This window comes from Stegostoma tigrinum, chromosome 25 (genome assembly GCF_030684315.1).
Source record: "Stegostoma tigrinum isolate sSteTig4 chromosome 25, sSteTig4.hap1, whole genome shotgun sequence".
Lineage (NCBI taxonomy): Eukaryota > Metazoa > Chordata > Chondrichthyes > Orectolobiformes > Stegostomatidae > Stegostoma > Stegostoma tigrinum.
The window spans coordinates 51,004,589-51,029,180 of record NC_081378.1 but is presented as its reverse complement, the minus strand read 5'-3'; the positions used below and the strand labels follow the sequence as shown (position 1 = coordinate 51,029,180).

Sequence of the window (24,592 nt, the reverse complement as noted above, 5' to 3'; positions counted from 1 at the left end):
CCTCACTGACAATTGAAGAAAGAGTGAGACTCTGAGAGCTTGTGTCTTCAAATAAACTTGTTGGTCTATAACCTGGCATTGTGAGATTTTTGTCTCTATTTCTAGGCACTGGTAGATCACACAGTCAGTCAACTACGTAAATCCTTCCAGCCAATGGACACAAGACACTGTGTGACTTGAGGATACCTGTTCCTCATCATCGTTTGAAGATTGGCTTTCATTCTTTTTGAGAAGAAAACATTTATTTTCTTAAACACCAAATGCCAGTTAGATCTTTGACATCAGCTTATGGACCACATTGGCCTTGTTCCGGTTTGTCATTTCCCTTCTGTTTTATTAGAAATTCAGTGTGCTATGGGAGGAAAAAAATCAATTTTAATGACACATCCAAAATAGGTATTTGTACATTCATATGACAATCTAGACTCATACTTTCTGCAAAGCCACAGATCAGGAGCACTCCTCTCTCTCAAAAAACTGACTCCTTACCTGCAGATTGTCTGAGACATCAGGAATCCCTGAAATGTTGCACGACTGAAGCTAAGACTTTGCACCTCAATGTCCACAACTTAGGCTAAACACAATATGCAGGGAATGTGCTTGGACCTGGCTTACACAACGTTATGCACAGTCAGTGATAATTCCACAGCCGGTAGGGAAAGGTTAATTTTATTTCAGCTTTCCAGAGAAGCACATTGTTATATCTCCCAGCCTTGAATGGCAATGGATGGCTCACATTTCCAGTCTCCTTCATAATGGAATGACCTGCTGAGAAAAACTGCACAAAACAAAGCCTCTTGTAGGATCAATGCAGCCGCTGCAGATGGTTTTGTGACAAATCAGATGGGGTTTCCATCCTAACCTGTTCACACAGCGAAGTCACAAAAATCTTACGGAAGGGGATGCAAGTTTAGAATTCCCACAAACAGCAATTGAGGTTAGGTCGACTGCTAATTTTAAATGGGAGATCAATCAATTTCACTTAAAGGACATGACAACTTCAGTGAGTTTTAAATGGATATAGAGGTATATTGCGTTTTATTATAGAGCAACCCTGAACTCAGTGAATGGTGAAGCAGGCTTAAGGAGTTCAAAAGCCTATTCCTGTGCCTATCTGCAGGTGCTAATTCAGTTCTTGCCAAACATCAGTGCAATTTGAGCTATCTACCTAAACAATCATCGAGTTAGGTTGTGCAATGCTGTGAAATCTAGACCTATCATAGTGCAAAGACACCTAGGTGCTGTGTAGATCTGCTTAGAGAATGAATATAGTAAACGAGAGGAAGTGCTACAAGCCTTCAATCAAAGGCACCGGACAAATCATGGGAAATGATTTGCTCACTCCAACATACAAAGTCTGTAAAATTAGTACACATTACATCTCACAAAAGTGTAAAAGAGTTTTTATTGGTACATCTGAATTCACATTGAGCCATATCAAACTGGTGTCTACAATTAAATTAGTTTTTCTTGTACATTTTACAGCACAGTAGACCTCTCTGACGTGGTCAGTGCATTCCTGAAAACAGCATAGTCCTTACTGTATATTTTTTAAAAAAGTACTAAAAAAAAATTGAACACGTGGTTATTCTTCAAAACAAAAAGGAAAGTTACTCTCTCATTTCTCCATCTTCTTCCTCCTCCTCAACTCCTCTAATGTACAAAACGTTGTTACATCTGTTGAATAGAACACAAGCCATCAGTATCCAAACAGATTTGTTTTGCGCAGTGCATGTCATTAGAGATTCTAGAACCGGGGTGGGGCATTGTCTCAAAATTATGGCAGACTGTTCAGGAGTGATGTTAAGAAGCATTTCCATACATAAAGGATGGTCAATCTTTGGAATACTTCCACAAATGGCGGCACAGTGGCTCACTGGTTAGCACTGCTGCCTCACAGCACCAGGGACCTGGGTTCGATTCCAGCCTTGGGCGACTGTCTGTGTGGAGTTTGCACATTCTCCCCTTGTCTGCGTGGGTTTCCTCCGGGTGCTCCGGTTTCTTCCCTCAGTCCAAAGATGTGCAGGTTAGGTGGATCGGCCGTGCTAAATTGCCCGTAGTGTTCAGGGGTGTGTGGGTTATAGGGGAATGAGTCTGGGTGGGATGTCTCAAGGGGCGGTGTGGACTTGTGGGGCCGAAGGGCCTGTTTCCACACTGTAAGGAATCGAATTGAATCGAATCTAAATGGCAATGGATGCTGGATCAGATGTTAATTTTAAATCTGACATACATAATTTTTTGTTAAACATAAGTATTAAGGGATATGGGCCAAAGACAGATGTGTGATGTTTTTGGGCTAAAGATCAGCCATGATCTGACTGATTGGGAACATGTCTGTAGGACTGAATGGCCTACACCTGCTCCTACATTCATATGCCTGAGCCACTACCATCACGCCATGAACTCTGGTGTGATGCAAGTCACCCGCAGAATTTTTTCATTGTATCCAGTCAAGATTTAACGAAGAAATCGTACTAAACTTGCAAATGCATGGAAGCATCTAATGATGCATTTGGTACAATATGAAGCATACCCATGACTTTTGAAAGACAAGTGTTTCATTAGTACACTCAGAATAACCAGATCAACAAGTGAGTTAAGAAGTTATAAAGAGGTTCACACAAATACTCAAAGTGACAATAGATTATTATCCACAGTTTTCCTCACTGAGTATGATTCAGACTGGTCTGTAATTACGAGGAACATTCCCTTCAAACAGTGAGGCCGCATGGAGATGTGATACCCCACAAAGACTATGCTCAAATCAGCTCCACTAATTTAAGATGCCTGCTAAAATCTTTAAAGGGACTATGCCCTTGGAGTGGGAGTGCTGATGCTTTTATTCTTCCCTCTCTCCTTTTGAGCAAGTTTGTGTGTAACAACAACAAAGAAAATTACAGCACAGGAACAGGGCTTTTGGCCCTTTAAGCCTGTGCCGATCTAGATCCTCTATCTAAACCTGTTGCATATTTTCCAAGGATCTGTATCCCTCAGCTCCCTGCCCATTCATGTATCTGTCTAAATACATCTTAAACGATGCTATCATGCCCGCCTCTACCATCTCCACTGGGAACATGTTCCAGGCACCACCCCCCTCTGTGTAAAGAACTTTCCACTCATATTTCCCTTAAACCTTTCCCCTCTCACCTTGAAATCGGGACGCCCCAGTAATTGAGTCCCCCACTCTGGGGAAGAAGTTTCTTGCTATCCACCCTGTCTATACCTCTCATGATTTTGTAGACCTCAATCAGGTCACTGCTCAACCTCTAACATTTGTATTCTATCAATTCTATAACATTGCAATGTCAAAACAGGATTGAAAGATTGTCTACTTCCGTTATTTTCATCTGCTTCCGTAAGCACTTGGAACATAATTCTGTTGTGGTACAATTCCAACATTCATAAGAAACCTCTTGTGTGGTTTCATTTGAACCAAGGAGCTCTAGGTTTGGAGATACTTCATGGACATGTTTAATCTACAGACAATCTCTTCAACAGCCTCCCACTGCTCATTTTTCCTGTTTTGATTCTAATCCACATTGGCCAGGTTCCTTTTCAACTCTGAAGTTAGAACATACCAGTTCAGTGTCTTCACCTTTGAATGTTGTGTACTTTTTCATCACTTGTGTAAGTCAAAAAAATAGTGCCAGTTCTGTCCTAAATGCTCTTCCACCAAAGCCTGCTCCAATTCATCTATTTGACTAAATTATCCAATTCGACTAAACATTGTTTCCTTCCTCACTAGAAGCACACTGATCAAAGTTCTCTTACTTACATTTCAGGAATTTCCTCTTTGACATTTGCTATTCTTTTCCTAGTCCAAGACAACTGAAGCCCCCAGTTATCAGTGTATTATAAGTTTATAGTTTCTTTCTGTAATTTGCTTGAAAGTCTGCAGCTTTACATACTCCCCATCATTTAGTATACACGCAGTAGTGGAAGTCTCCCTACTGTTCCTCAATTCTTATCAATAGATTCTGCCTTTGATCCAATTCTGACCAATAATACTACAGCCATGTTTTTCCTTCCCTACCATTCCTGAGTACTATTTCACCAGGGACATTAAACGTTCTACCCTTCCCTTGCTTGATTCAGGTGTCTGTTATTGTCATGGTCATAACCCCATGTAGAAAGGTGATATACAGTTCACCAGTCTTATTTTTCCATTACCATTTCAACTACCACCTTTTCCAGGGCAACTAGGGCCAGGCAATAAATGCAGGACTAGCTAGCCACATTAAATAAGTGAATTAATTTTTTAAGATGTTATTTGTCTCTCTGCCCTCTGCACATTTTGAATTTTGTTAGAATTCATTCCTGGCATGTAGTCAATGCTGGGTAAGGTCAGCATTCATTACTCATTTCTAATTGTTCTCAAAAACGGTGGTGAGCCCCAAATGGAATACAAAAGAATGACTTGCTGGGCCACTTCAGAAATCAGTCCAGAGCCAGCCACATTGCTGTGGATCATGCAGCTCATACACAACAGAATGGACGAAAGATAGTAGGAACTGCCAATGCTGGAATGTGATATAACAAGGTGTAGAGCTGGACGAACACAGCAGGACAAGCAGCATCAGAGGAGCAGGAAGGCTGACATTTTGGGTCTAGACCCTTCTTCAGAAATGGACAAGCACAGGTTGACTCCCTCTCTGATGGAACACAAGTGAAATAGATGGATTATGAGAATTTGATGTTTTATGGTTACTGTAAATAGTACATGTTTCTTAATTCCAGATTTTAGTTTAATTAACAGAGTTTAAACTCATTCCTCCAGTCCAAGCTTCTGGATTAGTAAAGTATTATGGATGTTGAATAAATGAAGCTGAAACAAGTTGATGACTTTATGTCGAAAGAGCAGTTATCAGTCTGAAACATTAGCTGTTCCTCTCTTTTACAGATGCTCCCTGACCTGCTTCACATTCCCAGACAGTGTTTCAGCCTCTGGCAACATAGCAGCTTGACATTACTAGCCTGAGTCCTTGATAATAACTAATATTGACACAGGACCCTCCATAACCACCCCAAAAAAGCACCTCCCTCAGAAGTAAACGAAATAGCACAAGTTAAGCTTCCACAGTGGCATTGGCCCGAACCTTGATGAGTAGCACACTGTATTCTTCTGCAGTTTTCCTCTGTCCTGGGAATTGAAAATCCTCCCTCTGACTATATTGTTCCAGCTATTGATTAACCTACTTCATTATTAGTAATGAAGGATTAATGGCAACCTTTTAGTGTGAATACTTTGCATATTTTTATATAATGCTGGAAGATGACAAAAATCTGCACTTTGAGGAAACCCAAAGTCAAGTGGAAGAGGTTCATGGGTTTAAATGCAATGAAGAAAATAATGGGGCAAATAGACAAAAATTCCCGTTGGTCTGCTTTCTCTCTTATCCACTCCAGTTAATCCTTTGCTTTTAAAATAACAATTATTCCGTAAGATGTGGATGTCACTGGCTGCACCAGCATTATCACCCATCTCGAGTTGCCCCGGAGAAGGCAATGGTGAGCTGGTCTTGAACTGCTACAGTCCTGTTGGGGAGGGAGTTCCAGGATCTCAACCCAGCCACACTGAAGGAACAGTGATATTTTTTCAAGTCAGGATGGTAACTGATTTGGAGGGGAAACTTATAAGCGGTGGTTTTCCCATGTATCTGCTGCCCTTGCGCCCCCCCCCCCCCCCCCCCCCCGCCAACCAGATGACAATTCATCTTGTGGGTCAGGTGTTCCCAAAGTGTGGACTGGAACTTCACGCAGAGCCACAAGGTGACATTTTGGGACCAGGAGCTTTAAGCAGCAATGGCCATACCATGGACTGAGTTGTATCAGCAGGGCTCCGACTCTAACAGAACCCCCTCGCACTGTTGTGCTGTGACAATTTCCAAACCTCAAAATGGGACCAGGCTGGGAAAACATTTAAGAAGCAATGTTGTACATGATACACACTGCTGCCACTGTGTCTCTTTGGTGGACAGAGTGAATTGTTGAGGGTGGTGGTGCCTATCAAGCGAGCTGCTTTTTCCTGGATAGTGTTGAGACTCTTGAGTGCTATTGGAATTGCACACATCCAAACAAGTGCGAAGTATCATGTCACACTTATGATTTATGCCATGGAGATAGTCGGCAAATTTTAAGGGGTCAAGTGGTGAGACACTTTTTGCAGAATTTCCAGCCTCCACTGTCATTTATAACATTTATATGACTGGTCAAAACTGAAAATTGGAGAAACTCAGCAAGTCTGGCAGCACCTGTTGAGAGAAAACAATGTTTTGAGTCCATAAGGTCACTGGATTAGAAACATTAACACTGTTTTGTCTTCACATCTGAATTTTTCCAGCATTTTGTTTGTTTCAGATTTCCAGCACCCAGTAGCTAATTGGTTTATTTCAGGTTCTGAAAAACTAGATTAGAAGCCTAGCACCCTGTGCTAACACACTTAGGACATTTTGAATCTCGGCCATGGCAGATGATATGATTTGAATTCAGTAAAAATTTGGAATTAAAACCAGCCTTATGGTGACTATGTAACCACTTATGTCCAAGGCAAACCATATTGAAGAAGGGGGCAAGAGATAAACCAGGAAACTACAGACAGTCCAACCTCAGTCGTGGGAAAACTATTGAAAGCAATTTTGAGAAACAGAATTAATTTGCATTTGGTAAATTCAGCGTAGTCTTGTTTAAGGGATGTCATGTCAGTTCAACTTGATTGAATTTTTTGAAGAGGTGACCAGGCAATGTTTTTGATGTCGTCTACTTAGAGTTCAGCTTTTGATTAGGTCCCATATGGGAGATTGATATTAAAGGCAACAGCCCATAGGATCTGAGGAAATTTGGTCAACTGGATTCACAACTGGCTGAGATTTCTGGGATGTGGGTGCCACTGGCTAGGCCAGTATTTATTCCCAATCCCTAGAGTTCAGAAGGCAGTTTTGCATCAACTACATTGTGGGTGTGAAGTCACATGTAGGTCAGACCAGGTAAGGACAGCAGCTTCCTTCCTTAAAGGACATTTGTGCACCAGATGGGTTTTGGCCTGACAATTAACAATGGTTATCACTGGACTCTTAATCCCAGAAATTCATTGAATTCAAATTCCACCATCTGCCATAGCAGAATTTGAACCCAGGTCCTCAGAACATTATCAGGGTCTCTGGATTAATAGTCTAGCAAAAATACCACAAGGTCATCACCTCCCCAGTGGCAGGAAGCAGAAGGTGATGGTGGGTGGGTGGGTGGTTAAGGACTGAAAGTCTGTGCCCAGCAGGGTCCCACAGCGATCAGTGTTGGTGTTCTTGCTGTGTGTGGTTTATATAGTCGATTTAGACTTGAGTGTAGGAGCGTTAATCAGTAAGTTTACAGACAATAGAAAAACTGGTGCGGTGCTGAATAGAGAGCTTTAGATGACAGAAGGATATGGATACGCTGATCAGATGCAAATGGAATTCAATCTAGATAAATGTGATGTGATGCATTTGGCCAGGCCAAACGAGACACAGGAATACATGATGAGTCGTACAACTTTGAGAAGTGCCGATGATCAGAAGGAGATGAAAAAAAAAAGAACAGCTGATGCCATGAATTGGAAACAAAATCAGACGTTGCTGGAAAAGCTCAGCAGGTCTGGCAGTAGTTCAGAGGAAGGGTCACTGGACCCAAACATTAATTCCGATTTCTCTTCACAAATGCTTCCAGACCTGCTGAGCTTTTCCAGAAACGTCTGTTTTTTGTGAGGATCAGAAGGATCCTGGTGTGCAAGTACAGCTGTCCCTTAAGGCACCAGGACAGGTGGATAAAATGGTTAAGGCAGCATATGGTTTACTTGCCTTTATGGGCCAAGACACAGAGATTAAGAGCAGGGAAGCTATGTTCAAACAGTATATGTCATTAGTTATGCCACAGCTAGAGTATTGTTTGCACTTCTGTTGGGATTAGACAGCACTACAGAAGGTGGAGGAGATTTACCAGGATGTTGCCTGGGGCTGGAGAGTTTCAGTTATGAATAGAGATTGGACAGGCAGGGGTGGTTTTCTTTAAGAGCAGAGACTGAGGGGGGACACGATTGATATGTGTAAGATGAGAAGCAGCACAGACAGGAAGGAATTTTTCCCCTTGATGGAGGGATCAATGACCACTGGGACATAGATTTAAAGTAGGGCAGAAGTTTTAGAAGGTATGTGAGGAAAAACATTTTCACCCAGAGGGAAACAGAGTGTGGAACTGGAAGGACACAGCAGGCCAGGCAGCATCAGAGGAGCAGGAAAGCTGACGTTTCGGGTCTAGACCTTTCTTCAGAAATGGACAAGTACAGGTTGACTCCCTTCCTGACAGAACATGAGTGAAATAGATGGTCAGAAAGAAACATCAGCTTTCCTGCTCCTCTGATGCTGCCTGGCCTGCTGTGTTCCTCCAGCTCTACACTTATCTCAGACAACAGCATCGGCAGTTCTTACTATCTGAGTGAGCCTTCACCCAGAGGGCGGTGAGGATTTGGAACTGTAAAGGATGGTAGAGGCAGAAACCCTCATTATATTTACGGAATGCCATGGTACACAAGGCTATGGGGCAAGTGCTGGTAAATTGGATGTTCAGTGGCTACTAATGACCAGCATGGCTATGATGGACTAAAGGGCCTTCTTCTGTGCCCTAGATCTCTATGACTCTATGACAAGGGTTTTAATCCCACCACAGAGTGTTGAATTTGAATTCAATACATGCAAGCCTGGAATAAAAGATCTAATGACAACCACAAAACCATTTGTCGATCTGGTTCACTAACATACTTTCAAAAATGAAATTTGATATTGTTACCTAGTCGGGCCTATACGTGACTTCAGACCCACAACAATGCAGTTGATTCCTAACTGCCCTTTGAAATAGCCTAGCAAGCTACTATAAACCACAATGATATCTAAACAAAAGTACGAATCCAAATGGACTAATTGGCATTCACCTAGACACCAAAATTAAAATGGTAAACCTAGGCCTATCAAATCTGCAAAGTCATCCTTAGAAACATCTGGGATCTTGAGTCAAAATTGGGAGAGCTTCTTTCAGACTATTCAAACGATAGCCTGACAGCCACACTGAAGAGACATACCTTTTAAACAATGTCCCTGACACCATCATCATCCCTGGATACATCTGCCCCATTGGCAGGATAGGGGTACACAGCTGGAAAGGAATTCTGGAAGACCTATACACTGACTTTGGATCTCACAAAGTTTCACAGCACCAGGTGAAACACAGGCAAGGAAACCTCATACTGATTGTCACTGACCAACCTCCTTCCATGATGAATCAGAACTCCTACATGATGAGCACCAAGTTGAAGAAGCACGGAGGTCAGCAAGGGCTTTTTGGATGCTGGACTTCAATGTCAATCACCAAGAACAGGTTGGTTGCACCATTATTGGCCAACATAGTCAGGTCCTAAAGGCCAGCTGCTAGATTGGGTCTGTGGCAGATAGTGAGGGAGCCCACAAAAGCAAAAATACCTACTTAACCTCAACTTCACCAACCTACCTGCCCTAGGCTGTGCCAATCTATGATGTACAAACCATGTCTTTTAGTTTTTGCATTTTTGATTGTGGACTGACACTCACTGCAAATAGTGAGTGCATGGAATACGTTGCCAGCAGCAGTTGTGGAAGCAAGGTCATTGGGGTCATTTAAGAGACTGCTGGACATGTATATGGTCACAGAAATTTGAGGGTGCATACATGGGGATCAATGGTCGGCACAACATTGTGGGCTGAAGGGCCTGTTCTGTGCTGTACTGTTCTATGTTCTATGTTCTAAATAGTGTGTTCAAGCAATAACAAAAGTCAGAATATAGACAAACTTTGAGCCAGGGGACTGTGTACAATTGAAAATATGGCCAGTAAGAAGATTGGTCTGTGGACTAGTGACTAGTTATTGATGACAAACACCTCCTGCCTGCCAACAGTTGTTTGATTGGCTCCCAGACAGTTGAACAGCTTGAGGGCATGAACGTTTGGGAGAAACCATTGTATCTCAGGAGAAGGAACTGCGAAAGAAGAGAGTCTGAAGATAGCGTATTTCCCTTTTCCAGCTGCTATGCCTTTTAAATCGGTAAGTCAGACCTTTAAAAGTGTGAACCAGTTTCTCTGTGCCTCCTGCAAACAAGTGGAAGTATCTGGAGGATAAAGACTAAAGAAACAGCATTCTGATGGTACAAAAATCTCAGCAGAGTGGACAGTGAGCACTGAATTGCTTTCCCTTATCCTCCACCCAGCACACCCCTAAATTACCCCCTTTTCTCTGTCTGTACGTATGCATAGACATGGACATTTATAAGGGGGTTGGTTAACAAGCAGAGTTATATGCCAATGGTTCTAACTGTTAACCTACAGTTAGTGTATATTTAGAATAAATAGTCATTCTTCTTAAGTATAGAAACCTGGTCTGTCAACCTGGGTCTAAGACGACAGGTAAATTGTACAATTATGAGTATTTCTGTAAAATCTTCAACTTTTTTGACAACTCTGGGAATAGCAGAGCTATATTTCCAGCACACTATCCCAAGAGACATAACAATAACAATGTCAGCAGGAGTTGTTTCCATGTAGTATCGCCACATTGAGGATACTCGCCCCTGTGTTGTGTGGCACGAGCACAATGCTAAAATGAGAGAGACTTTGAACAAATCTAGCAGCTCAAAACTGAGCATCCACAAGGCACTGTGGGCCATCAGAACAGTATTCAACCACAATTCATAACCACATGGCCTGTGCCATATTTCCCCACTGTATCATTACCATCGAGTCAGGATCAAACATGGTTCAAAGAAGAATGTAGGAGGGCATGCTGTGAACAGAACTAGTTATACTTAAAAATGAAGTTTTAATTTAGTGAACCCACACAGGACTAAGATATGCCAAACAGCAAAAGTTAACTGCAGACAGAGGTAAGTGATTCCACAACTAATTAATTAGATCAAAGCTCTGCAGTACCATCACATCCAGTCACGACTGGTGGTGGCTAATTAAACAACTGCCTACAGGAGATTCCACAATATCCCCATCACGAGAGAGGCCAGCATATCAGTGCAAAAGATAAGGCTGAAACATGTACAACAGCCTTGAGCCAGAAATGCCAAGAGAAAACCTCAGTTCAACCTCCACCAGAGGCCCCAAGTGGTTAAAGACTGGCAGCTGTGACAATGTAATTACTCCACGTGATGTCTGGAAAGCTATTGGTGTGTGTGCGTGCGTGCGTGCGTGTGTGTGTGTACAGACCACATTTGAAAGTGTGAGACATTAAAGGAGCTCTAGCAAAACCAAGGTGAGGGGAATACAGTTGGGTGATTTGAGTCACATGAAGCTCAAAAGATGGTGGTTGTGCTTGTTGAAGGTTAATCATTTCAACCCCAGATCATCACAGCAGGAGCTCCTTAGGAGACAGTGCCCTGGGTCCAACCATCACGAGCTACTTCATCGATGACCTTCCCCCATTGTAAGATCAGAAGTGGGAGTGTTCGCTGATGACAACATTGTCAGCATTATTCACAACAACTCAGATATTGAAGCAGCCTGTGACCATATGCAAGACCTGAACAAATTCAGACTGAAGCAGGTAAGTGCTATGTAACATTTGTGCCAGGCAACAATTATCTCCAGTAAGTGACAATCTAATCACCCCATGCTATTCAATGACAATACCAATAGCATGGTGATTCCCACTGACCAGAGCTTCATCTCTCTGATGAAGGGTCTAGGCCCGAAACGTCAGCTTTTGTGCTCCTGAGATGCTGCTTGGCCTGCTGTGTTCATCCAGCCTCACATTTTACCATCCTCCGTATGATACTGGTAAGTGACCTTGGAAACAAAGAACCAATCAAAACTGCTCCCAATTTTAGAGCTAAAAGCAATAGGACAGCCAAGATGAGAAAGGGGAAATGCATTGCTACTGCAGCAGAATAACACAAAATTCTGCTCAGGCACAAAGCCAAGGCAAAGGAGAGCACAGTATGGGGGTAGGGGGAAGGCTGCCTATTACAAGCATTAAGCAATGTGACGGCAAGTGTATGGTTTACATTTTGTTTGAGAGTTTGTAGTTTAAAGTAGTGCACGGTTGGTCTATTTATGCAACAGGGTTTAAGAACTAACTAGGTCAGTCTTTCTGAAACTATGACATTAAACCAGTATGTGCCTCCTGAAGTATAAATGGAGTCTGTTTATGGTGTGGCAGTTTGTGGCTGAAGAAAGAGGGCATCATGTGAGTGGCTTAGTAAAGTCTGGGATGTGCATTTTTTTTTAAAATTCAGTTCAAAGATTTTTGGGTGGTTTGGAGAAGACACACCTGGGGTCAGAGGCAAGTATAGTCTCCCTCAGAAAAAGGAGATTGTTCAGGGCTGTTAAGGAAATATGTTTCTTCAGCGAAACAGTGTAGTTTGCAGAACTTGCAGACCAGGAGCGTTTGGTCAGAACTCTGCATTACTCAAATCTGAAAGTCTTAAGATCACAGTTGTGAAGATATTCAAGGGAAATCCAAGTAATTATCAACCGATGAACCTGACATCAGTGGTTGGGAAGATACTGAGGGATAGGATCTATTCCCATTTGGAAGAAAATGGGTTATCAGTGATAGGCAACATGGTTTTGTGCAGGGAAGATCATGTTTTACCAACTAATAGAATTCTTTGAGGACGTGACAAAGTTGATTGAGGGAAAGGCTGTAGATGTCATATACATGGACTTCAGTAAGGCGTTTGATAAGGTTCCCCGTGGCAGGCTGATGGAGAAAGTGAAGTCACATGGGGTCCAGAGTGTGCTCACTAGATGGCTAAAAAAACTGGCTCGGCAACAGGAGGCAGAGAGTAGCAGTAGAAGGGAGTTTGTCAAATTGGAGACCTGTAACCAGTGGTGTTCTACAGGGATCTGTGCTGGGACCACTGTTGTTTGTGATATATGTAAATGATTTGGAGGAAGGTGTAGGTAGTCTGATCAGCAAATTTGCCAATGACATAAAGATCGGTGGAGTAGCAGATAGTGAAGGGGACTGTCAGAAATTACAGCAGAATATAGATAGACTGGAGAGTTGGGCAGATAAATGGCAGATGGAGTTCAATCCAGGCAAATGCGAGATGATGCATTTTGGAAGATCTAATTCAAGGGCGAACTATACAGTCAATGGAAAAGTCCTAGGGAAAATTGATGAACAGAGAGATCTGGGTATTCAGGTCCACTGTTCCCTGAAGGTGGCAACACAGGTCAATAGGGTGGTCAAGAAGGCATGCTTTCCTTCATCAGACGGGGTATTGAGTACAAGAGTTGGCAGGTCATGTTACAGTTGTATAAGACTTGGGTTTGGCCGCATTTGGAGTACTGCGTACAGTTCTGGTCGCCACATTACCAAAAGGATGTGGATGCTTTGGAGAGGGTGCAGAGGAGGTTCACCAGGATGTTGTCTGGTATGGACGGTGCTAGCTATGAAGAGAAGTTGAGTAGATTAGGATTATTTTCATTAGAAAGACAGAAATTGAGGGGGGACCTGATTGAGGTCTACAAAATCATGAGGGGTATAGACAGGGTGGATAGCAAGAAGCTTTTTCCCCCCCAGAGTAGGGGACTCAATTACTAGGGGTCATGAGTTCAAAGTGAGAGGAGGAAAGTTTAAGGGAGATATGTGTGTTAAGTTCTTTATGCAGAGGGTGGTGGGTGCCTGGAACGCATTGCCAGCGGAGGCGGTAGACGCAGACACGTTAGCGTCTTTTAAGATATATCTGGACAGGTACATGAATGGGCAGGGAGCAAATGGACACAGACCGTTAGAAAATAGATGACATGTTTAGACAGAGGATCTCAATCGGTGCAGGCTTGGAGGGCCGAAGGGCCTGCTCCTATGCTGTAATTTTCTTTGTTCTTTGAAAGGCTTTGCAGCTTTCAGAACACATACTGAAGCAATTAACTCAAACCTATAGATTAGGCAGGGATGGACATTTCTCAGGATTGTGTGGTGATGGTGTGAGAATATAGAAGAGATTTTGTTCTATTGTATGTTTTAAAATCTTTCAAGCTGTATATTTTAATAGCTTGGTTTAATTAATTTTATTTGCATTTCTTTTGAGTAATAACCTCTGTTTCATTGTTAAAGTTAGGTCTGCAGCCTGGTGCACTTATTTTTAAGAGAACTGCTGCCGTAAGAAATTAGAAAAAAAAAAATCTATAAAGCCAAATTTTTTCGAAGTCTGGCTTTTCCAGTGGTAACATCAGCTAGGACCAACCAATTATATTAGGGATGAAGCACATACCACAAGTATTTATAGTCAGTCATACATGGAAATAGACCCTTTGGTCCAATTTGTCTGCAATGGCCAGACTTTCCAATCTGACCTGGTGGATTAGCCATTCGCCTGCATTTAGCCCATATCCCTCTTAAACCTTCTATTCATATACCCATCCAGATGCCTTTTAAATGTTGTAACTATACCCAACTCCCCCACTTCCTCTGGAAGCTTGTTCCATATATGCACCACCCTGTGTGAGAAAAAAATTCCAAGAAGATCTTGGCTATTCAGGCAATCCAGCCCCTCATGGTTTTATAAACTTTACCTCATCCTCTGACACTCCAGAGAAAATAGCTCCAGCCGATTCACTCCACACCCCCCCCCCATAACTCAAACCCTCCAGTCCCAGCAACATCTTGTAAATCTTTTCTGCACCTTCTCATTTTGTTAATATTTTCCTATAGAAGGGCGACTGGAATTTTATGTAAAATTGTAAGAGTGGCCTCACCAACATCCTGTACAGTCGCAACTCCTATATGCAAATGTTATGACCAATGAAGGTGAGCATGCTAAATGCCTTCTTCACCTTCTAGTGTACCTGCAGCTCCACTTACACGGAACAATGCACTTGCACCCCTAGGTCTCTTTCCTTGCCAGCACTTCTAGATCCTAACATTAACTATGCAAGTTTGGCCCAGGTTTGCCCTGAGGGAGGGAATAATCTTTCTTCGGGAAGAGGAAGTTTTACAGCATTAGGGGTGACAGTCTAAAGAAAGTCAACGAACTTAAAAAGCACATCTTCAACTTGTCATCGGAAAATTTCTGGAGATGGACCCAACAATCTGTGGTTAAAAGAGAGTTAGGGAAAAGCATAGCTGCACAAGGATGAGTGGCAGCTCAGATGAATGGTGAGAATATAAAGAATGGTTAGATGGTGGCAGGAGGAAGATATTTGAGTATGAGCAAGCTAGCTATCACTGTGTGCATTCTTAGCAACTGATTTAAATTCACAAATGGGATGTGGGAATGGCTAGGAACACCAGCATTTATTGCCCACCCTGATCTGCTCCTGAACTTGAGTGGACTACCGCACCATTTCATAGGGCATTCAAGAATCAAGCACATTGTTGTGGGTCTGAAGTTGCATGCAGGCCAGACTAGGTAAGTGCATCGGTTACCATCTCTGTATGAACAGCGAACCAGAGAGCTTTTTACAGCAATCGGTAATGGTTATGTGAGTAAGTAGACCTTGTAACAGAACAGTAGAAGGTGGTCATTTGGCCTATTGAGTCTGCCCTGCCATTCACCGAGATCATGGCTGATCTGAAAATCCTCAATTCTACTTTTGTGCCCTTTTTCTATAATGTTTAAATCCCTTATTGATTAAAAATCTCTGAGGCTGCCATAAAACATAGAAATAAGTGAATGTTAATCCTCTAAAAAGTCAGAATGGAAAGTTAACAATAGACAATAAGCAAATCTCCACTCTAAAGGATTAAAATAAGATTCCAGTAATTGAACATTCTTCCCGTGTCTGTAGGTTTCCGCTGAGTGCTCCAGTTTCCTCCCACAGTCCAAAAACATGCAACTTAGTGGATTGGCCATGTTGAAGTTGCTCCAGTGTCCAGAGCTATATGGGCTTGGTGGGTACCCATGATAAATGTGGGATAACGGGAATAGCGTAGGGGTTGGGTCTGGGTGAGATGCTCTTCAGAGGGTCAGTGTGGACTCAATGGGCCAAATGGTCCCATTCTACACTGTGGGGATTCTATGAATATCAAGATATTGGGAGTTTTTTTTTTAAAACAGGGACAACCTGTGCTGTTTAAAAAAAAGTCTGCTGATATACTGTACTTGGATTTCCAGCAGACTTCGGAAAAGGTACCACAGCAAAGGCTTTGCTGAAAAGTAAAACTTGGATTTTCCTAAAACCCATCAGCGTGCATAAGAGATTGGGTGGATGGCAGAAATAAGAAAAAAATACGTTTGTTTGAGTGGCTGGGTGTCAAGAATGGAGTCTCTCAGAGGACTACGCTGGTGCCTCAACATTTTACGAATTACAACAATGACTTACATTAGGTGAGCGAAGGTTGGTAGCCAAAGTTTGAGAAATTCACAGACAACACCAAGATTGATAACAGTGTTATGAAGACCACGGAGGTTACGGTCAGATGTAGGTAGGTTAAGTGGATAAACTGTCACAACTGGCATGGGTGGGGAAGTGTAAAAGAATTAAAAAGTGGACGGATACTTCAATGGAAAACTGCAACATTCCAAAGTGCAGATGGAGTTAAGTGCTTTAATGCCCAAGTCATGTTAAGTTATTATAAAGATAGAGCATATAATCAAGAAGGGATGTTATCCTTTATAACAAACGGAATTAAAACAAAAGGATGCCCTGCCTATTTTATACAGGACATTGGTCAGACCACGTCTCAAATGCAGTGAATTAGAGATGTAGTTTTGGTTCACTACTTAAGGAAGGCTAATGCATGGGAGGCAGTTCAAAGGAGGTTTACTAAATCGATAATGGATTGGACAGGCTGTGCTTGTTTCCACCGGACTCTACATAGAACAGAAGTAATTTGAATCAACCAGATAAAAATCTGAATGCTTTGACAAGGTAGACATAGAAAGTTTTTTTTTCTGAACAAGGGTCTAGGCCTGAAACGTCAGCTTTCCTGCTCCTCTGATGCTGCTTGGCCTGCTGTGTTCATCAGGCTCTACACCTTGTTATCTTGGACATGGAAAAGATCTTTCTGTGGACATTCCAGAATCAGGGGGCATTAACATAAAATTGGGTTGCCCTCACACGACCCAGTCACGAAATTATTACAGTGTAGAAGTAGGCCATTCGGTCTACTGCATCTGCACTGGCTCTATTATTAACATCGTTCCCCATATCCCTGCATACCGTTACTATCCGAAAAATCATCCAGTGCTCTGATGAGGAGAGTCTTTTTCTCTCAGTGTTGTATAACTTTGGAACTCAAGGCTTCTTGTAAAAGGATCAAGATTGCGACAAAGATTTGAAGTGATTTGCAAAAGAAACATACGTGGTATGAGAAAACAAAAATTTTCCACAAACGAGTGGTCCTGGAATACGCTGCCTAGAAGTGTGATGCAGGGGGCTTCAACTGAGACACTCAAGAGGGCATCAGATGATTATTTAAAAGAGAAACAATGTGCAAAGCTATCAGGAAAAGAAAGGAGAAGAGCACCAAGTCATGGTGCTCAACTCAAGAACTAACGTAGACACGACTGACCAAATGACTCCTTTTTGCACTGTAACACTTTAGTGATTTGGTGGAGGAGGTTCAGTAAATATTTTCAAGGCAGAGGTGGATAGATTCTTGTTGACAGAGAAAGCAAAGGTTATCAAGGATAAATGAATGTGGAATTCAAAATTAAAAACAGAACAGCCACAACCTTACTGAATTACACAGCAGGCTCGAGAAGCTGAATGGTCTACTCCTGCTCCTATTTTGTTATGTTCATATGAATAAAAACAGGGTGTGATCTCACTGGAATTCCTCTCCACTTGGCCTCCCCATTCTGTTCATCACTGGATTTAAGTTGGAGCCAACACAGGAAACTGCAAAGGTTCCAACATAAGTGATAAAACGTGCCTGCAACTGACTGACTTGAGTAAAACATCCTTTCTTAAGTGACCTGGACCATCATCACATTGTTGGTGGGAGCTTGCTACACAGATATTAGCAACCATGTTTTCTATGCAGCAACGAACACATCCAAAGAATAAACATAACTGGTTGTAAAATGGCAGATACCAGAGGTCATGAGAGGTGCTATGTAAATGTAAACGTTCTTTCCTGGAAGAAATTCTCACCTGATTAAGACTTCTCCAAGATGACCTGCTAACGCTCCATCAATATATTCTTCTGTGTTTGCAAGCTTAAACAAAAGCAAAATAATTAAATGTTTTCCTCTTCTCATTCTAGTCTACCACACCAACGTCTTTTAACATAGAATACAATACTGCTTTGAATTAAAGGATAAATCAGTCCGAGTGTCTGCTTCATAAATGTGTGGAAACTAGACTCGAATTCACAGCACAACAAATCAGTTTTATTGAGCATCAAGTTTTCAACACTACATGTCCAACAAAACCACAGCTGATTAATGCCAGAATAAATGAAATTTAAGTGGAGGATTATTAGGTGGAAAATGATCTGCATTCTAATTTGTTTTAGTTAAAAGGGAAATAATTAGAATCATGAATGGTCAGATGACAGGACACAGCTATTCGGTTGCTCGAATCTGGGTTAGCGCTCTTCAACAATTCAATTGGTCCCACTCCTTCCCCATGCTATGGCAAAATTTCTTTCAACTTCAAATTGTTACTCAGTTCTCTTTTAAGCATTTTTCATGCAGTGCATTCTAGATCCCAACTACTCACTGCATTAATATCTTCCCTCATGTCGGCAATGGTTTTATGCATCATCTTAAATCCTCTAGCTCACATCTATTAAACCTTTTGATCTTCTCCAAAGAGAACTACACACCAAATCTGAGATAACAAGATATACAGCTGGATGAACACAGCAGACCAAGCAGCATCAGAGGAGCAGGAAAGCTGACGTTTCGGGCCTAGACCCTTCTTCAGAAATTCTGAAGAATTTCTTCTCATTCCTCAAAAACGTCAGCCTTCCTGCTCCTCTGATGCTGGTGGCCTGCTGCGTTCATCCAGCTCTACACCTTGTTATCTCAGATTCTCCTGCATCTGCAGTTCCTACTATCTCTGAAACACTCCAAATCTACTATCTAAACAAAACCCCTCATCTTGTGAAACCATTCTCATGATCGCTATGTCATCCTGTTAATATTGTTTCTGTTTAAGAGCCTGTCCTTGCCATTTTCCTTTTCAGATAACCGTGCATCAGCTTGTCATTAGTCTGCCCAAATGCCCAACTCACCCGTCCATGCCTCAAACCTCCAATTTGTTGTCTACTCTCATGCAAACCTCCAGCTAAAACCACACATCCCCATCGTTCCCCAAGTGTCTTACCTCTCCCTCCACTGTATCCTTTCCTTTCCCCAGCCCGTTCACTCCCATCCTCCCACAAGACACTCCTCCTTCACCACCAGCACCCCCATCTACCTCTCTCCTACAAGCCACCACAACCCCTATTTCTAGAAATACTAGAACTGCAAACAAACACTGTAAATCTTATCTACCCTATCCAATACCTTCAGATCTTTCTCACGGTGCAGTGCCCTATAGTTGCTTAGTTTTATAAAAATTCATTTTCACTACTTCACTAGTGAAGGCTTGGATTTATAAAGCTGAGGATTTCATTTGCTTCACTGACCTCCTTCAGAAATTCACATCTTTTGGGTGCTCGCTAGCTGGAATACAAAATCCACATCTTATATTTTGGCCAATAGATTTTACAATCTGACCTGAGAGGGGATTATGTATGGTTTTTTGACTTCAGTAAACTACTGTGGTTAGCAGATCAAAAGCAAGTACCTAAGACTTAAGACAATGGCCATGCCCATGTCTAGCCTGTAACATCCATAACCAACAAGCGCAAGTGCCAAATTAGTCCTTACCTGCATGTTCATATACCCATCAACTGACACCAAGTAACCTTTGTACTCCATCCCCCACTTTAACTTCACCATCACCGGTTTGCCAGTCAACCCATTGAGGAAAGGTTTCGGATTCAATGGTAAACTCTGGAAGGCAGAAGAAAAACAAAACAGCCATCACAAGGGAGAACGACCTTCATTGGTGGGGGGGCGGGGGAAGAGAAGAGGAGAGAGAGGGTCGGGGTGTCGGGAGAGAGAGGATGTGGGGAGAGAGAGGGGGTCGTGGTTAGGGTGGGGGGGGGGAGGGGGTCGGGGTTAGGGTGGGGGAGGGTGGGGGGGGGGAGGGAGGGTGGTGGGGGGAGGGAGGGTGGTGGGGGGAGGGGGGAGAGGAGGAGACAGGGGTGGTCGGGGTGGGGGGAGGAGAGGGGTGGTCGGGGTGGGGGGAGGAGAGGGGTGGTCGGGGTGGGGGGGGGGAAGAGGGGTGGTCGGGGTGGGGGGGGGGAAGAGGGGTGGTCGGGGTGGGGGGGGGGGAAGAGGGGTGGTCGGGGTGGGGGGGGGGGAAAGAGGGGTGGTCGGGGTGGGGGGGGGGGGGAAAGAGGGGTGGTCGGGGTGGGGAAAGAGGGGTGGTCGGGGTGGGGGGGGGGGAAAGAGGGGTGGTCGGGGTGGGGGGGGGGGAAAGAGGGGTGGTCGGGGTGGGGGGGGGAGAGGGGTGGTCGGGGTGGGGGGGGGGAGAGGGGTGGTCGGGGTGGGGGGAGAAGGGTGAGAGGGGTGGTCGGGGTGGGGGGAGAAGGGTGGTCGGGGTGGGGGGGGGAGAAGGGTGGTCGGGGTGGGGGGGGGGAGAGGGGTGGTCGGGGTGGGGGGGAGAGGGGTGGTCGGGGTGGGGGGGGGGAGAGGGGTGGTCGGGGTGGGGGGGGGGAGAGGGGTGGTCGGGGTGGGGGGGGGGAGAGGGGTGGTCGGGGGGGGGGAGAGGGGTGGTCGGGGGGGGGGGAGAGGGGTGGTCGGGGTGGGGGGAGAAGGGTGGTCGGGGTGGGGGGGGGGGAGAAGGGTGGTCGGGGTGGGGGGGGGGAGAAGGGTGGTCGGGGTGGGGGGGGGGGAGAAGGGTGGTCGGGGTGGGGGGGGGGGGGGAGAAGGGTGGTCGGGGTGGGGGGGGGGGGGGAGAAGGGTGGTCGGGGTGGGGGGGGGGGGTGGTCGGGGTGGGGGGGGGGGTGGTCGGGGTGGGGAGAGGGGTGGTCGGGGTGGGGAGAGGGGTGGTCGGGGTGGGGAGAGGGGTGGTCGGGGTGGGGAGAGGGGTGGTCGGGGTGGGGAGAGGGGTGGTCGGGGTGGGGGGAGAGGGGAGGTCGGGGTGGGGGGAGAGGGGTGGTCGGGGTGGGGGGAGAGGGGTGGTCGGGGTGGGGGGAGAGGGGTGGTCGGGGTGGGGGGAGAGGGGTGGTCGGGGTGGGGGGAGAGGGGAGGTCGGGGTGGGGGGAGAGGGGAGGTCGGGGTGGGGGGGAGAGGGGAGGTCGGGGTGGGGGGAGAGGGGTGGTCGGGGTGGGGGGGGGGAGAAGAGGGGTGGTCGGGGTGGGGGGGGGGGAGAAGGGTGGTCGGGGTGGGGAGAGGGGTGGTCGGGGTGGGGAGAGGGGTGGTCGGGGGGAAAGAGGGGTGGTCGGGGGGAAAGAGGGGGGTGTCGGGGGGGGGGAAAGAGGGGGGTGTCGGTGTGGGGGAAAGAGGGGGGTGTCGGGGGGGGGGGAAAGAGGGGGGTGTCGGGGGGGGGGGAAAGAGGGGGGTGTCGGGGGGGGGGGAAAGAGGGGGGTGTCGGGGGGGGGAAAGAGGGGGGTGTCGGGGGGGGGGAAAGAGGGGGGTGTCGGGGGGGGGGAAAGAGGGGGGTGTCGGGGGGGGGGGAAAGAGGGGGGTGTCGGGGGGGGGAAAGAGGGGGGTGTCGGGGGGGGGAAAGAGGGGGGTGTCGGGGGGGGGAAAGAGGGGGGTGTCGGGGTGGGGAAAGAGGGGGGTGTCGGGGTGGGGAAAGAGGGGGGTGTCGGGGGGGGGGAAAGAGGGGGGTGTCGGGGTGGGGAAAGAGGGGGGTGTCGGGGTGGGGAAAGAGGGGGGTGTCGGGGTGGGGAAAGAGGGGGGGGGGAAGAGGGGGGGGGAAGGGGGGGGGGAAGAGGGGGGGGGAAGAGGGGGGGGGGGAAGAGGGGGGGGGGGAAGAGGGGGGGGGAAGAAGAGGGGGGGGAAGAAGAGGGGGGGGAAGAAGAGGGGGGGGAAGAAGAGGGGGGGGAAGAAGAGGGGGGGGGAAGAAGAGGGGGGGGGGAAGAAGAGGGGGGGGGGAAGAAGAGGGGGGGGGAAGAAGAGGGGGGGGGGAAGAAGAGGGGGGGGGAAGAAGAGGGGGGGGGGAAGAAGAGGGGGGGGGGAGAAGAGGGGGGGGGGAGAAGAGGGGGGGGGGAGAAGAGGGGGGGGGGAGAAGAGGGGGGGGGGAGAAGAGGGGGGGGGAGAAGAGGGGGGGGGGAGAAGAGGGGGGGGGGAGAAGAGGGGGGGGGGAGAAGAGGGGGGGGGGAGAAGAGGGGGGGGGGAGAAGAGGGGGGGGGGAGAAGAGGGGGGGGAAGAAGGGGGGGGGGGAAGAAGAGGGGGGGGGAAGAAGAGGGGGGGGGGAAGAAGAGGGGGGGGGAAGAAGAGGGGGGGGGAAGAAGAGGGGGGGGGGAAGAAGAGGGGGGGGGGAAGAGGGGGGGGGGAAGAGGGGGGGGGAAGAGGGGGGGGGAAGAGGGGGGGGGAAGAGGGGGGGGGGGAAGAGGGGGGGGAAGAGGGGGGGGGGAAGGGGGGGGGGGGAAGGGGGGGGAAGGGGGGGGGGAAGGGGGGGGGAAGGGGGGGGGGGAAGGGGGGGGGGGGAAGGGGGGGGGAAGGGGGGGGGAAGAGGGGGGGGGGAAGGGGGGGGGGGGAAGGGGGGGGGGGGAAGAGGGGGGGGGGAAGAGGGGGGGGGGGAAGAGGGGGGGGGGGAAGAGGGGGGGGGGAAGAGGGGGGGGGAAGGGGGGGGGGGAAGAGGGGGGGGGAAGAGGGGGGTGTCGGGGGGGAAGGGGAAGAGGGGGGGAGGGGGAAGAGGGGGGGAGGGGGAAGAGGGGGGGAGGGGGAAGAGGGGGGGTGGGGGAAGAGGGGGGGTGGGGGAAGAGGGGGGGTGGGGGAAGAGGGGGGGTGGGGGAAGAGGGGGGGTGGGGGAAGAGGGGGGGTGGGGGAAGAGGGGGGGTGGGGGTGGGGGTGGGGGTGGGGGTGGGGGTGGGGGGAGGTCGGGGAAACAGACCGCACCCCCACCCCCACCCGAACACACCTTTCCGATGAGGGAGGGAAGTTACAGATCAATACCCACGCACCACCCTCCCCCCCCCCCCGGCCCCCGGGACGGTTTCGCGATGCGGGCTCGGGGGGAGGGTTTAACTTCAGTGCCGGTGCAGCCTCACGGACCAGGCCGCAAGCGCTCCCAGCCTCCGCCACCCCGGGCTGTGCGTGTACGCGGCAGGTTCCCTCACCATGCCGGCGCCTGTGGGACAGTCGGAAGGAAGTGGGATGGTCTGAACGGGACGGCTCGGCTCGGACACGGACACGGAATGACGGCTGCTCCGGAACGGGACGAACTTTGTGTCAGAGACCGACACACGCGGGGAGGAGCGCCAAAGGCTGGGAGCAGGGCCTGCTGGGAACCGTAACCCTTCACCTCTCACCCTCCCGCCGCCATATTGGGTGGCGGTTACCACGGAGACCGACAGCTCGGCGGCGAAAGGCCGTAAGCGAACCTTCAGAGTTGTGCAGCTGAGCCCCGTGGAGTAATGGCCAAGGATCTTTTACAGCAGGTACCACAGAGACATTTGACACGATTAATAACAACAACAGGTCTGGGGTGGGAGCCAGGTTCTGGTGCGTCTTGACAGTCAGTATTGGTGTTTGCAGTAAAATCTCCAGGAGGACGGCACAGACAGAGATGAAAGGGTGAGCCCTGTTCAGGGGCGAGACGAAGCCAATGGGCAGCGGTCAGGGGTGGGTTTGGGGGTCGGGTGGCCAGATTTTCAAAAGCCTGAGTGAACCAAGGATCGTTGAATCAGAGAACAGTGGAGGGAGACCATTCAGCCCATCATGCCTGCGTTGGCTCCCTGAGCATCATGACTTGTCTCCTGAGATGCTGCTTGGCCTGCTGTGTTCATCCAGCTTCACACTTTGTTACCATGACTTGTCTCCTGCCCGTTCTTTCGATTTTAATAATGTCCTCTTTCATTGCCTCAGTCGAACCTGCCTCTCGCGTACTTGCTGATAGTGTATTTCCAGAACCAAACTACTTGCTGTGCGAAAAGTTTTTATTTCTTACATCACACTTGCCTCTTTTGCAAAGCACTTCAAATCTCCCAGAGAGAAGAGTCTGTTAAATTAAGAAATCAATAATACTTGGAAATGAACAGACTGATCTCTCCATGTTGATGTAAAAAAGATGAGTACGTCTAGTATGTGACTGGTGTGTTTCAAACCTTTTACAGAACAGTTTCTTCCAATCAACTCATTGGAAGGTCATGCAAGATTCAGGCACCGTGATGATCAACATGTTGGGGGTGAACAGTGCCTGGTGTTGAAAGTGAGAGGACATGTGATGACATCCCCCCCCCCCGCCCCAATATCTCCAACCAGAGCTGTGTTTTGTTTTAAGCAGGCTGTTTCGTTATGTTGTGACACAACCCCATGACCTTCAAACCTTGAGGTGGGACTTGAATACAGATCTTCTAGACCAGGGGTGGGGACATCACTGTATCAGACACTTTGGACATCCAAACAGTTTGC

At 47.1% G+C, this 24,592-nt stretch overlaps 1 protein-coding gene and 1 long non-coding RNA gene across 2 annotated transcripts in view; one reads left to right on the top strand and one right to left on the bottom strand.

Moving 5' to 3' along the window:
- Positions 1-1,387: 1,387 nt before the first annotated feature.
- Positions 1,388-23,523, bottom strand: snrpf (small nuclear ribonucleoprotein polypeptide F). The gene is made up of 4 exons (XM_048554563.1): positions 23,299-23,523; positions 19,832-19,957; positions 18,105-18,169; positions 1,388-1,677 (listed from the first exon to the last, which is right to left on the bottom strand). The coding sequence occupies exons 1-4, from the start codon at positions 23,299-23,301 to the stop codon at positions 1,611-1,613; spliced, it is 261 nt and encodes an 86-aa protein (XP_048410520.1). The 5' UTR covers positions 23,302-23,523; the 3' UTR covers positions 1,388-1,610.
- LOC125463355 (uncharacterized) overlaps positions 23,403-24,592 on the top strand; it is a 32,682-nt gene continuing 31,492 nt past the window's right edge. The window contains exon 1 of the long non-coding RNA XR_007249816.1: positions 23,403-23,619. This is a non-coding gene — a long non-coding RNA (uncharacterized LOC125463355). The remainder of the gene's footprint in view (positions 23,620-24,592) is intronic.

Coding starts and splice junctions, on each gene's coding strand:
- snrpf (XM_048554563.1), bottom strand. Junction 18,170..19,831: donor ATGGGTATATGAACATGCAG/GTAAGGACTAAT, acceptor CTTTTGTTTAAG/CTTGCAAACACAGAAGAATA. Junction 1,678..18,104: donor CTTGGAGAAGTCTTAATCAG/GTGAGAATTTCT, acceptor TCTATTCAACAG/ATGTAACAACGTTTTGTACA.